General features: G+C 37.6%; 1 protein-coding gene and 1 long non-coding RNA gene across 5 annotated transcripts in view; one reads left to right on the forward strand and one right to left on the reverse strand.

Moving 5' to 3' along the window:
* FGD4 (FYVE, RhoGEF and PH domain containing 4) overlaps positions 1-5791 on the forward strand; it is a 199591-nt gene extending 193800 nt beyond the window's left edge. For all 4 annotated transcript variants that reach the window (XM_008683468.2, XM_040642321.1, XM_040642320.1 and 1 more), the window contains one exon: positions 147-5791. In XM_008683468.2, the coding sequence (XP_008681690.1) occupies positions 147-404 (258 nt within the window). In that variant the 3' untranslated portion in view covers positions 405-5791. The remainder of the gene's footprint in view (positions 1-146) is intronic.
* Positions 1-15238, reverse strand: part of LOC121105412 — a 28136-nt gene that overhangs the window by 3864 nt on the left and 9034 nt on the right. The gene's annotated exons all lie outside the window — the stretch shown is intronic.

Consider the following 15238-nt stretch of genomic DNA (forward strand, 5'->3'; position numbering starts at 1 on the left):
TCCCCATCTCTGTCCACAGAGAGCTCACAGCACGAGTCTGTGTCGAACATTGATAGGTAAAGAGTTTAGTGGGAGCCAGATCACAAAGGGCCATGGATAGCAGGCTAATACATCTCACACTCCTGTGTACCACGTTTTTTCCTTAGGACGTCCGAGCCCAGGCCACCATTCCACTCCTCGGCTATGTGGTGGACGATATGCCAAAGAGTGCAGACCTGCCCCACAGTTTCAAACTGACCCAGTCCAAGTCTGTGCACAGCTTTGCTGCAGACAGTGAGGAACTGAAACAGAAGTGGCTGAAAATCATCTTCTTAGCTGTCACAGGTGAGACACCAGATGGTCCCAACAAGCATCCAGCCACCTTGGATGATCATCCCGAACCTAGGAAAAAGTCAGAATGCTGAACTCCAGGACCATCCACGATGTGGAGGTCTCAAGATTTACAGCTCAAGACATTCCCAGCCCTCCTTACTCATCTCTTAGCACTTTATGTTGAAATATAGGCTCATAAATGCATCTTTTGGGGACTATTTTCCTATGTTTCTGTACTGTTAGTGAAACCGATGTGCAGAGCCATTCTACCGATAAAAGTTTGAAATAATGTGAAAATAGAGCATTTTTTAATGAGCTATTCCTTGCATATGTACTTTTGTCTTGAAGAAAACAGTATCAATGGGTTCTATCACTATCAGGTTAGAATAGGCCACTTCCATCTAAGGTCCTTTATGTCTTCTCCCTCACAGGTAGGACTTGTAACAGTTTGAAAAATATACCTCCATGTTGCCAAAATAGATCCATGGTTAAAAAAGAAAAAAAAAATTACAGGGACAGTTTAGGCTATTGTATTAACTTATTTAATTTAGTTTATAAAGCTCAAGCTGCATAAATTATGTTCTTTTAAAACAAAAAGGACAACTTGTTGGTGTTCAAACTTTCAACTTATTAAGAAAAGATAATACTTGTTTTTGTAGAAATATTCCTAAGAAGAAAATATCTCAAGTATATAGCAATTATGTGTATATAGTATTAAATATGAATATAATTATATTATACATGCTTTTCTCTTCAGCTTTAGGTTCATATTTGTCTCTAATTTATTTTTTAAATATAAAGCATGTTTTATCTTGGAATTGAACAATGTTCTAAACTTCAGAAATGTTTTTGGTGATTTATGTTTAACTGATTGACATCTAAGGGTATTGATATTTTTATAATAAGAAAAAGCAGTAATTTATGTGGCATGGGATATATTAGTTCCAACAGTATTTTTAAAGTACTATTTTTTCGTTCTGTGCCTATTTAAAACAGTGCCTCTCTCTGAAGGTGCTAATAATACCTATTTAAATATATAATGAGGGTTTAATTAATGCTTCAGTCTTGATTATTCTGAGATAATACACTTTGGCCACTGGGATGGTGGAAGTCACGCAGGTTATTTTACCTTTCACAGTCCTGCAATTGTTGTAGCAGTTAATATCAGCATGTGCAAAACTGTTCACAGAAACCTGAACCGTACAAGATACCTGACTTTATACAGAGCTGGGACACATGGAAACTACATTTATTGTAATGTTTTTCTTTTCCGTAAGACTGTTAAGCATGGTCAAATGAGGACTATATATAGTTAACACTTAAGGTAACTGTGTGGGCCTATTCCTTTGTCAGATGGGAAAGGAAATTCACATGTGTTTGTGGGGTAGGTAGATATTAGAGGAAGTTTATGCTCAACTCTTCTAACCACCTTAGTGAAGAAGAGGAGAAGAAAACACAATAATCAAAAGCAATATTTTAATGGCAGATTGGGGAGGTACAAGATGTTTGAAGAGAGTCTGAGCATTTTTTTCAAACCCTGTCATCTGGGGAAGTTTTAATAGTCAAAACATGATTTCTTGTCACAAAGGCTGCTCTTCATTATATTATATTGTGGTTGTGATTAAAATCTCACATTAAGTTGGCTATTTAACTTAATCTTTTTCTCAAATTAGTTTTTTCCCCCCATTTATCCTGTTATGCCCCAGACATTATCACTTTCAAATGCCTAAGTCTGCTAGAAATCCACAAGAACGACCCCACTATCTTGGCCTTTGAGAATTATACCTTAAGTGTAGAATGGATTCACTCAGAATTTGAGACAGCCACACATTTATTCAGGCCTGTCATTTTAAGAAATATTTGAAGTCTCTCCTTTTTTCCCCCCACTCCAAAGGAGAAGGTAAACTAGTTATGGCTGACACAATTAGATTGCCTTTCTCTATAAAAGGAATGCCAGCCATGATCATTAATATTAAGCCAAATATTTGGAATCAGAAAGAGATAAAGAAAGGTGTAGCTTCTTAGGCCCTATCAAATCAGGGACAGACCGAAAGAAATGTTACATCACTTCTCTTTTCTAGTTGCCAATCGTGTGGGGGCTGGTGTGTGTGTATGTACAACATACGTATTCAGGGTGGCTTTTGAGATGCTTACACTAGAGCTGTAGATGATGCATTGGCGTTCTGAATCTCCAAAAAAGAGAAGCAATAAAGATGTAGAATGATTATCAGGAGAACATGACTTTTGTAAACTGTGACTAGAGCATTGGAAACGTAAGGGTCGGTTTAGAAGATTTATGGGCCAGATTATTTTTGAAACCTATTCTGAACAGTGAGGAGAGTACACTTTGCCGATCATAAATTGTTATCCTGCAATGGGAGTAACATGAATACACTCAAGTTTTGGCTCAGTAAATATCAATGTTATTTAATTTAGATTATCAAAAGAATATGTAAAAAGAATATAGTCATGTTCTTGACATGATCTTTAATTTCTCAAAAAAATTAGAAATAATTGTACTAGAAGAGAATTTTTGATTATCCAGTTACCATCTTTCATGGTCCACCCTGTGTTCTTTCGACAAGCACAAAGAGAAGCATCGAGGCAGCCTTACCTGTTTCTCATAAAGAATCACTAATGCTTTTACTTGGAGGAAGGCAAGGGACTACCCTTAGGCACGTAGTAAACACCCAGCTAAACCAAAAGACATCAAAGTGTGACTGGTTTCAAGAACCATCATATATGTCTTGGTTTCCGAGACACCTGAGCAGTCATGACAAATTGAACATAAAAAAACAATTGATTGCTTTCCTATTAAAACCAACATTCCATATAGGCTTTATTCTTTATTTTCCCTAATTTGGTGCTTTCCAAGTCATCTTTAAAGTGCCCTTTCTCCAAACTTAAAAAATACTTCTTGATAAAAACTATTCATTAAAACATTCCAATGTTTTAAACTTAAATTTTGCTTTTACTGAAAGTCTACCATTTGGTATATTAAGTATGAAATGTAGTGCAGACTTATCCAGGTTTTAAGTGGGACTCAATAATGAAAAATGCCACCAGCCACTTTTGTAATAATGGCATCTACAATGCCATCATGTATGCAAGCAATAAAATTCTTCAGGGTATGTTTTTATACTGAAATTTTAATATGAATGCCCCTAGCCACAAGGATATAGAGAATTAACTTTTAGAAATGATACTATAACTCAAATTACTGGGTATAGGGAAGGGAATGGGGGGCATTATTCCTTGGATTCAAGTAACTGTCAAAAGCATTTTTCCTTTTGCAAAGGGTATGGATGGTGAGAGAATTAAGCACATCTGCACTACTTTATCCAGCTACATTCATTTTCCATGAAGTTTAATACAACATACAGTTTGGTATACTTAACTGCATTGGGCGACCTACCCCAATTAAAAAAAAAAAATTCCAACCTAAAAAATTACCAAACTTTTTACAATAACGTTTTAAATGTGCCCTGTCCCCATATATAAATACACATTTGGATTTTTTAAAAGAGTACTTGTCGTAGTCATAAGTATATAAACCACAAACTTCATAGTACTGCAGGGTTGTTAAAGATTCATTGATGCCTTCCAAAAACCTTATATCAAAAATACTTCATGAGTTCACAATTCTGTTTTACTTTTTCTTGTCTACTTTGTGGAAACAGGGTAGATTTTTTTTTTCCTTTCAAAGTTTAGATCCCATTTCTGATTATATTTAAAGCCTTAAGTTCTTATTCTGAGAATATTGTCTGTAATAACTCTAATAATGATCTTTCTGGACTAGATATACCCAGAGGAAAAGGCACCAACAGGAGCAAGTAAACTTCTGAGGAACAAAAGTCTTATTTTTTGCAGGTACCCTTGCTATAATGCAGAATAGAAGATTAATTAAAATTTCCTACATCATATGATGTGTTAGCGGGTCTGAGATTAAGCACATGGTATTTATAAGCTAAAATTAATTCAAAAGGCAAGAATGTCTTAATGTTTTCATTCTTCAATTTTGTATTCTTCAAGAATGTATAATATAAAAACTGTGGCTAACCAGTTCTTATTCTATAGAACTGTATTGACACCTGTAGTGGATCGTGTTACTTCTTCATTCTCATCCAATTTTAGTAGAATCAAATTGCTTTTTATTTTCATATTACTATCTACTATAGATTCTTCAGATTTAGAAAATGAGTATGATGTATAAAGACCACTAGATATGCTTTTAAAACCCTTTCTGTGAATTTATGCATATATGTATATATGTAAAAACATTGTTGATTTCCAATTCTGTTTTTCCATAGGAATGAAATTTTTATAGAAAATGTTCTTTTTAACTTAAATATTTTAACATAAATTATTTACATGGATTTTTAGTACAATTCATCCTTATGTGTGCCCCGTAATCATGTTTTCATGAGATTACTTTCTTTACTGATATAGTAAAGAGGAATAAAAAAATTAGGAAATGAAATAAGCAAGAGTGAACAGAGAGGTAGACAGAGACTGCTGATCACCAGATTAGAGCGGTATATGTTCAGACAAGAGAAAAATACTTGAACTGCAGAAGGAATATGAACTATAAAATAGAAATCTTTATAATTGCATACTGATGGGATCTGTGGCACCCAGGCCTTTTCTCCATTAGTTACTTTTTCCTTTAAGCGTAAAATACTTTCATTCTATGGGCCATTTTCTGCACTGTTTACTGAGGTAAAAAATTCCTCTAAAGTCAAACATGATTTTTCCACTTTTTGGACTGAGCATTTGTCAGAATGCAATGTCTTTTCTGTGTTTTGAGATGGACTAGCATATGGCTTCTACAAGATAGTTTTTAGCTCATTGGGGTCACTGAGAGTTACATGATGGTATACTTCTTCCTAAAATTTGTTATGGTAGATTTAGTGAGAAATTAAATCAAGAAGTCTCATTGTAGCATATTTTAATAAGTGAATACCAAATACATAGAGTGAGATATATATACGTATATATATATCAGTTTGGAAAGAAACACAATAGTCTTGGGGACCATTATGATAACAGAATTGCATTATATATTACACATGATGTGGATGTTGGAATGTATCATTTGAGGGGGGTCTCCATTCATTAGCAATCATGCCTGTATATAAAACTTTTTTTTTTAACCAAACTAGCATTTTATTTTGTGAGTGACAGTTGACTGATATTTTTGAATAAGTGTTATCTGGGTTTTAGAATTGTTGACTGATCAGTTTGAAAAGGTATGTTACCAGAATTTTAGAGTTAACTCCAATGTGAAAAAGTGTACACAAAAAGTAATTCTTTTCTAGCTATATGAATGTAATATACTTGCATATAGTGTATATATTGTGTAACATATGTATATTTGGTCATAAAGGCATAGAATTGGAAACATTGTAAAATTAAGCACTTTAATTCCTATTAAATATTAAGCATTTGTATCTTGTAAATAAATACATCCTTAAATGAATTATAAAGACTTAAATGTTATGTTAGGACTATAGGTGTTCACAATGATTTTGGTTGTCAGAAATTTTGGTTGTCTCAGAGAGAAGTTACTCCAGTAGAGTGCCGATGATCCTTCCCACCTCCAATCCCCACCAAAACCTGTGGAAGTGTTTCAAGAATAAACCAGTGACAGAAGCCAGGGTTCCCCAGGTGTAGAACTGGGGACTTCTCCCTGTGGTAACTCCAGGCTTAGATCTGCAGGACCCACAAAAACCATGCTGCTCTGTTCTCCAAGAAATGACTGCTTTGCTATGTAGTTTATGGTGTTTGCCTGCATTGTTCAGTCTTATGTGGTGAAACAGACATGGAAGTGGAAGTCAAAGGAATCACATTTTGAGTCTTAGTCCTGCTATTACTATTATGTGACCTTAGACAATTTACCTGAGTCCCAATAATAAACTCTTATAGTCATTCCAAGAAACATGAAAAACACACTTGGTGACGACAAAACACTATATTGGTAAGTAGTATTTCATGGAATACTTCACTGGGTTTCATACAGTTACTTATTGGCTTTTGATTTAAAACATAAAAGATATCCCAAAAAGGCATGTGTGAACATATGACTTAAGAGAGAAAATATTTCCAGAGATAATCCTTTTAGAAATTAATAGCCTTGTTCAGGTCTTAACGAATTAATTTATCAATTGGTTCTTAAAAGCAATTAGCAGGGTGCCTGGGTGGCTCAGTCGGTTAAGCATCTGCCTCCGGGGGCGCCTGGGTGGCTCAGTCGTTAAGTGTCTGCCTTCCGTTCAGGGCGTGATCCCAGAGACCTGGGATCGAGCCCCGCATCGGGCTCCCTGCTCCGCTGGGAGCCTGCTTCTTCCTCTCCCACTCCCCCTGCTTGTGTTCCTTCTCTCACTGGCTGTCTCTCTCTCTCTCTCTCTCTCTCTCTCTCTCTGTCAAATAAATAAATAAATAAAATCTTAAAAAAAAAAAAGCATCTGTATAATGATTCAACAATGATGTATATTACAAAATGTTCACCAGTTTAAGTGTAGTTACCATCTGTCACCATACAAAGATATTACAATATTATTTGCTACATTCCCTATGCTGTACTTTTCATCCCTGTGACTTATTTTTGTAACTGGAACTTTGTTGTTTTTTAATCCCCTTCACATATTGCTCACATCCCTCCTCACCTCTGGCAACCACTGGTTCTCGGAGATTTTTTTGTTCATTTGTTTTTTAGATTCCACATGAGTGAAATCATATAGTATTTGTGTTTGATTTACTTCACATAATACCCTCTAGGTCTATCCATGTTACAAATGGCAAGATTTATTTTGTTTTAAAGATTTATTATTTGAGAGAGAGTGCGTGGCAGGGGAGGGGCAGAGGGAGAGAGACAAGCAGACTCCTCACTGAGCGTGGAGCCAGATACAGGGCTCCATCTCACGACCCTGAGATCATGACATGAGCTGAAATCAATAGGCAGACGCTTAACCAACTGAGCCACCCAGGCGCCCCAAGGATTATTCTTTTTTATGGCAGAATACATTCTATTGTATTTATAAATACCACATCTTTATCAGTGGGCACTTAGGTTGCTTCCATATTAGGTTGCTATTGTAAATAATGCTGCAATAAACAAAAACCACACATCTTTTTGAATTGCTGTTTTATTTTTCTTTGATAAGTACCCAAAAATGAAATTAATGGGTTGTATGGTATTTCTATTTTTAATTTTTTGAGGAAAGTCCATACTGTTTTCTAAAGTGGCTGCACCAATTTACATTCCCACCAACAGTGTGTGAGGGTTTCCCTTTCCCCATTCTTGCCAACACTTGTTATTTCTTGTCTTTTTGATAATAGTCATTCTGACTAAAGTGATACCTCATTGTGGTTTTGATTTGCATTTCCCTGATGATTAGTGATGTTGAGCACCTTTCCATGTGTCTGTTAGCCATATGTATGTCTTCTTTGGAAAAATACTTTTTTAGGTCCTCTGCCCATTTTATAATCATTATTTGGTGGGGTTTTTTTTGTTTTCTTTATATATTTTGGGTATTAACCCCTTATCAGATATATCCTTTGCAAATATCCTCTCTCATCTAGTAGGTTGCCTCTTTGTTTGTTCGTTGGTGGTTTTCTTCACTGTGCAAAAATTTATTAGTTTGATGTAGTGCCAATTATTTATATTTGCTTTTGTTTCCCTTGCCTGAGGAGACCTATCCAGAAAAATATTGCTAAGGCTAATGTCCTTGAGTTTACCGCCTATTCTTTTAGGGGGAGTCTTATGGTTTCACGTCTCACATTTGGGTCTCTAATCCATTTTGAGTTTATTTTTGTGCATCATATGAGTGGTCCAGTTTAATTGTTTTGTATGTGGCTGTCCAGTTTTCCCAGCACCATTTATTGAAGAGATTGTCTTTCCCCATTTTTGGTTCTGTTGTTGTAAATTTATTGACCATATACACATGGGTTTCTTTCTGGGTTCTCTATTCTCTTTCATTGATCTATGTGTTTGCTTTTATGCCGCTACCATACTGTTTTGTTTACCACAGCTTCGTAGTGTAGTTTAAAGTCTAGGATTATAATATATCCAGCTTTGTTCTTTCTCAAGATTGCTTTTCTATGTGGGTCTTTTGCAGTTCCATACAAGTTTTAGGATTATTTGTTCTAGTTCTGTAAAAAACACTCTTGGTATTTTGGTAGGGATTGCCTGTGTTCGGTAGGATTTTTATGGTTTCAAGTCTCACATTCAAGTCTTTCATCCATTTTGAATTTGTGTATGGTGTAAGAAAGTGGACCAGTTTATTCTTCTGCATGTTGCTGTCCAGTTTTCCCAACACCATTTGTTGAAAAGGCTGTCTTTTTCCCATTGTATATTCTTTCCTGCTTTTTTTTTTTTTAAGATTTTATTTATTTATTTGAGAGAGAGCTAGAGAGAGCACGAGTGGGGAAGACAGGGAGAAGCAGGCTCCCCACAAGCAGGGAGCCCAACACGATCCCAGGACCCTGGGATCATGACCTGAGCCAAAGGCAGATGCTTAACCGACTGAGCCACCCAGGGACCCCATCTTTCCTGCTTTGTTGAAGATTAATTGACCATATCATTGTGGGTTCATTTCTGGGTTTTCTATTGTCTTTGAATGATCTATGTGTTTATTTTTGTGTCAATACCATACTGTTTTGATCACTGCAGCTTTGTAATGTAGCTTGAAGTCCAGAATTATGATGCCTCCAGCTTTGCCTTTCTTTTTCAAGGTTGCTTTGGCTATTCTGGGTCTTTTGTGGCTCTGTACAAATTTTAGGATTGTTTATTCTAGTTCTTTGAAGAATGCTGGTGGTATTTTAATAGGGATTCCATTAAATGTGTAGATTGCTTTGGTTTATATAGACATTTTAACAGTATTTATTCTTCCAATCCATGAGCATGGAATATTTTTCCATTTCTTTGTGTCCTCTTCAATTTCTTTCATCAGTGTCTTATAGTTTTCAGAGTACAGATCTTTTACATCCTTGGTTAGGTTTATTCCTAGGTATCTTACTGCTTTTGGTGCAGTGGTAAAGAGGATCAATTCCTTAATTTCTTTTTCTGCTGTTTCATTGTTGGTATATAGAAATGTAACAGATTTCTGTATGGTGATTTTCTATTCTGCAACTTTACTGAATTTGTGTATTTGGTTCTAACAATTTTTGGTGGAGTCTTTTCTACATAGAGTATCATGTCATCTTTGAATAGTGAAAGTTTGACTCCCTCCTTGCTGATTAGAATGCTTTTTATTTCTTTTTGTGTCTGATTGCTGAGGCTAGGACTTCCAAAACAATGTTAAATAACAGTGGTGAAAGTGGGCATCCCTCTGTTTTTTCAGACCATAGAGGAAAAGCTCTCAGTATTTCCCCACTGAGGATGATACTAGCTGTGGGTTTTTCATATATGGCCTTTATGAAATTGAGGTATGTTCCATCCAACTCTACTTTTTTGAGCGTTTTTATCATGAAAGTGTGTTGTACTTTGTCAAGTGCTTTTTCTGCATCTGTTGAAATGATCATGTGGTTCTTACCCTTTCTCTTATTAATGTGGTGTATCACCTTGATTTTCAAATATTGAACCACACTTGCAGCCCAGGAATAAATCCCACTTGATTGGGGTGATTGATTCTTTTAATGTACTGTTGGATTCGATTTCCTAGTATTTTGTTGAGAATTTTTGCATCCATGTTCATTAGGGATATTGGGTTGTAGTTCTCTTTTTCAAGGAGTCTTTGTCTGGTTTTGGAATCGGGAATGCTGGCCCTGCAGAATAAGTTTAGAAGTTTTCATTCCATTTCTGTTTTTTGAAACAGTTTGAGAAGAATAGGTATTAACTCTTCTTTAAATGTTTGGTAGAATTCCCCTGGAAAGCCATCTGGCCCTGGACTTTTGTTTGTTGGGAGATTTTTTATTCTGATTCAATTTCTTTGCTGGTTTTTAATCTGTTCAAATTTTCCAATGCTGTTTCAGTTTTGGTAGTTTATATGTTTGTAGGAATTTATCCATTTTTTTCTAGGTTCAGTTTGTTGGCATACAGCTTTTGTAATATTCTCTTATTATTATTTGTATTTCCGTGGTGTTGGTTATTCTCTCTTTTTACTTATTTTTTTTTAAAGATTTTATTTATTAGAGAGTGAAAGAGAGCATGAGCAGGGGGAGGAGCAGAGGAAAGGAGAAGCAGGCTCCTGATGTGGGGCTCAATCCCAGGACCCTGGGATCATGACCTGAGCCGAAGGCAGACACTTAAATGACTGAGCCACCAGGCACACCCTATTTCTTCTCTCTCTTATTTTTGATTTTATTTATTTGGGTCCCTTCTCTTTTCTTTTTGATAAGTCTGGCTAGAGGTTTATTGATATTATTAATTTTTTCGAAGAACCAGCTTCTGGCTTCATTGATCTGTTCTATTGCTTTTTTTAAGTTTCTATATCATTTATTTCTGTTCTAATCTTTATTATTTCCTTCCTTCTGCTGGCTTTAGGCTTCATTTGTTGTTCTTTCTCTAGATCCTTTATGTGTAAAGTTAGGCTGTTTATTTGAGATTTTTCTTGCTTTTTGAGGTAGGCCTGTATTGCTATATACTTTCCTTTCCTTTTGCTGCATCCCAAGGGTTTTGGACTGTTGTGTTTTCATTTTCATTTGTTTCCATGTATGTTTTTAATTTCTTCTTTGATTTCCTGGCTGACCCATTTATTATTGTTTAGCCTCCATGTATTTGTGGTCTTTCCAAATTTTTTCTTATGATTGACTTCTCATTTCATAGTGTAATGATCAGAAAAGGTGCATGGTATGATCTCAGTCTTTTTGTATTTGTTGAGGCCTGATTTGTGACCCAATATGTACTTTATTCTGGAGAATGTCCTATGTGCACTTGAAAAGAATGTGTATTGTGCTGTTTTAGGATGGAATGTTCCAAATACATCTGTTAAGTCCATTTGGTCCACTGTGTCCTTCAAAGCCATTGTTTCCTTTTTGATTTTCTGTTTAGGTGATCTGTCCATTGATGTGAGTGGGGTGTTAAATACCCCTACAATTATTGTGTTATTATCAATTGGTTCCTTTATGTATGTTATTGTTTTATGTAATTGGGTGCTCCCATGTTGGGTACATAACTATTTATCATTGTTTTATCTTCTTGTTGGATTGTCCCCTTTATGATTATATAATGCCCTTCTTTATCTCCTCTTACAGTCTTTGTTTTAAAGTGTAGTTTGTCTGATATAGGTATTGCTATTCCGGCTTTCTTTTGACATCCATTTGTGTGATAAATGGGTCTTGGGGCACCTGGGTGGCTCAGTCAATTAAGCATCCGCCTTCAGTTCAAGTCATGATCCCAGAGTCCCAAGATCAAGCCCCCCATTGGGTTCCCTGCTCAACAGGGAGTCTGCTTCTCCCTCTAACCCTCCCCTGTCTCGTGCTCGCTCTCTCTCAAATAAATAAAATCTTTAAAATAAAAAAAGTCTCTTGTAGGCAGCATATAGATGGGTCTTGGTTTTTTATCCATTCTGACATCCTATCTCTTTTGTTTGGAGCATTTAGTCCATCTACATTCAAAATAACAATTTTTTAAAGGTTTTTAAGTAATCTTTATACCCAACATGGGGCTCAAACCTACAAACCTGATATCAAGAGTCACATGCTCCACCAACTGAGCCAGCCAGGTGCCCCTCAAAGTAATTGTTGATAGATATGTATTTACTGCCATTTTATTACTTGTTTTGTCATTTTTCTGAAGATTTTCTTTCATCCTTTCTCTGTCACTTTTGGTCTCTTTTTTGCACGTTGAGTCCCCTTTAATATTTCTTGCAGGGCTGGTTTAGTGGTCACAAACTCCTTTAGTTTTTTTAAGTAGATTCCATGCCCAGCATGAAGCCCAGTGTGGGGCTTGAACTCATGACTCTGAGATGAGGACCTGAGCTGAGGTCAAGAGTCGGATGCTCAACCAACTAAGCCACCCAGGCTCCCCAACTCCTTTAGTTTTTGTCTGGGAAACTCTTTATTTCTTCTTCTATTCTGAACGACAGTCTTGCTGGATAGAGTATTCTTGGCTGCAGATTTTTTCCCATTCAGCCCTTTGAATATATCATGCCACTCCCTTCTGTCTTGCCAAGTTTTGGTTGAAAAATCTGGAGCTAGACTTATAGGTCTTCCCATGTACTTCCCAAGTTAAGGATTTCTTTTGTCTTGCTGCTTCTAAGATTTTTTTCTTCCTCACTGTATTTTGCAAATTTAATTCCAATATGTCTTTGTGTTGGCCTGCTTTTGTTGATTTTAATGGGAGTTCTCTGTGCCTCCTGCATCTGGCTTTCTGTTTCCTTCCCCATGTTAGGGAAGTTTTCTGCTCTTTCTTGAAATAAATTTTCTGCCCCCTTTTCTCTCTCTTCTTCTGGGACTCCTATAATACAAATGTTATTATGTTTGATGGAGTCACTGATTTCTCTAAGGCTATTCTTGTGTCCCATAATTATTCTCTCTGTTGTTCAGCTTCATTATTTTCCACTGTTTTGTTTTCTATTTCATTTATTTGGTCCTCTGCTTCCTCCAGCCTGATATTTATTGCATCAAGTCTATTTTCCAATCTCATTTATTGTGTTCCTCATTTCTGACTCTTAACTCTTTTATCTCTGTGGTAAGGATCTCTTCTGATGTCTTCCATTATCTTAAGTCCAGTGAGTATCCTTATTGTTGCTTTAAATTCTCCATCAGGCATGTTACTTCTATCTGTTCGCTTAGATCTCTGGCCGTGGGCTCATCTTGTTCTTTCATTTGGGATAAATTCCTCCATCTTCGCATTTTGTCTAAGTCTCTGCCTTCTTCTCTGTGTTAGAAAAGCCAGTTATGTCTCCTGCTCCTGAAAGTAATGGCCTATGGAGAAGAGGTCATGAAGTACCCAAGGCCTGGTACTCCAGGCATTGTCTCTGGTGTGTGCTGCATGCACGCTGCTGTTCTGTTGCCGCTGTTTTATCCTTAAGGATGGTCATCTGCAGAGGTTCTTGCATGCTGTGGGCAGTTTTTGGTTCCTGGCCTGAATGTTCCAACTTTTAACTAGGTGTGCTCTGGTCTGCTTGTGAAATGAGACCTGACACCAACTCCACCAGAACTGAGGCCCTGAAGACATGGTGTGGGAAGGAGTTTGTGCTGGTCTTCTGGGGGAGGGTCCCTCCACGCTGGGACTGAGGCAGTTTGACTTAGAAGGGCAGTCCTCCCAGAGCGCAGGGGTGGGGCTTGCTGTAAGTAAGTTAGGCAGCTGAGCAAGTCAGGTAGGTGCTGAGCTGCATCCCTCAGGTGGCTCTGTATTTATGCTGAGGGGCCAGGGAGGGAAATGGCACTGGCCAGCTCCTTTGTTCCGAGAAGTATCTCCAGGAATGTTGCCTCTCAGGGAGGTGCTCTGGGAAGAATGAATAATCTCCTCTCCTCAATTACCCTGTGTGCCCCAGGCATTTTTCAGATAGCTGTTTCCATGCTGGTTCCCTCTGGGTTTTTTGCCTGCCTTCTCTCCAGGAGCAGTGCAGAGTCCTCCCGGCTATATCCCAGCCAAGCCTGCTGACCTTTAAAATTAAACTCCAGGTTTTAGGGGTGCTTGGTGGCTCAGTCAGTTAAGCAAGCATCCAACTCTTGATCTCAGTTCAGGTCTTGATCTCAGGGTAGTGAGTTCAAGCTCTGTGTTGGGCTCCTCACTAGGCATGGAGCCTACTTTAAACAACAACAACCCTCCAGGCATTAAAGACGTGGTATGGGCAGGGCCCTGCCTAGCTGGGACTGAGGCAGGCTTGATCAGAAGGGCAGTTGTGCCAGAGCACAGAGAGGTAGGGCCTGGTGTAAGCAAGTTAGGCAGCCAGTGTTGGTGCTGCACTGCCTCCCACTGGTTGCTCTGTTTATGCAGAGGGGTGGGGGAAGGAAATGACACCAGCCAGTGCCTCTGTTCCCAGAGTGGCATCTCCATGAATGCTGCCTCTCAGGGATGTGCTCCAAGAATAAATAATCTCCCTACAGTGTGCCCCAAGTGTCTTTCAGGTCACTATTTCCATGCTGTCTGCTTCTGGGTTGTTTGCCTGTCTTTTCCCCAGAAGCAAGGCAGTGCCCTCAGGTCTCTAACCCAGCTACACCTGCTGACCTTTATTTTATTTTTTTATTTAAAGTCAATTAATTAACATATAGTATATTATTAGTTTCAGAGGTAGAGTTCAGTGAATCATCGTCCTATATAACCCCCAGTGCTCATTACATCCCATGCCGTCCTCAATGCCCAATCCCCCACCCCTCCAGCAACCCTTTGTTTTCTGTGATTAAGAGTCTCTTATGGTTTGTCTCCCTCTCTGATTTCATCTTGTTTAATTTTTCCCTCCCTTTCCCTGTGCTCCTCTGTTTTGTTTCTTAAATTCTACATAGTGTAATCATATAATTGTCTTTCTCTACTTGACTTATTTCACTCAGTATAACAGACATTTCTTCAAACAAGACATACAAATAGCCAAAAGACACATGAAAAAAAATGCTCAACATCACTCAGCATCAGAGAAATACAAATCAAAACCACAACAAGATACCACCTCACATCAGTCATAATGGCTAAAACTAACAAGTCAGGAAATGAGAGATGGTGGTGAGGATGTGGAGAAGGGGGAACCAACCCTCTCACACTGTTGGTGAGAATGCAAGCTGGTAGAGCCACTCTGGAAAACAGCATGGAGTTTCCTCAAAAAATTTGAAAATAGAGCTACCCTATGACCCAGCAATTGCACTACTAGGTATTTACCCCAAAGATACAGATGTAGTGATCTGAAGGGGCACCTGCACCCCAGTGCTTATAGCAGCAATGTCCACAATAGCCAAACTACAGAAAGAGCCCAGATGTCAATCGACAGATGAATGGATAAAGATGTGGTGTGTGTGTGTGTGTGTGTGTGTGTGTGTGTATATATATATA

Source organism: Ursus maritimus, unplaced genomic scaffold, assembly GCF_017311325.1.
Source record: "Ursus maritimus isolate PB19 unplaced genomic scaffold, ASM1731132v1 scaffold_26, whole genome shotgun sequence".
Classification (NCBI taxonomy): Eukaryota; Metazoa; Chordata; class Mammalia; order Carnivora; family Ursidae; genus Ursus; species Ursus maritimus.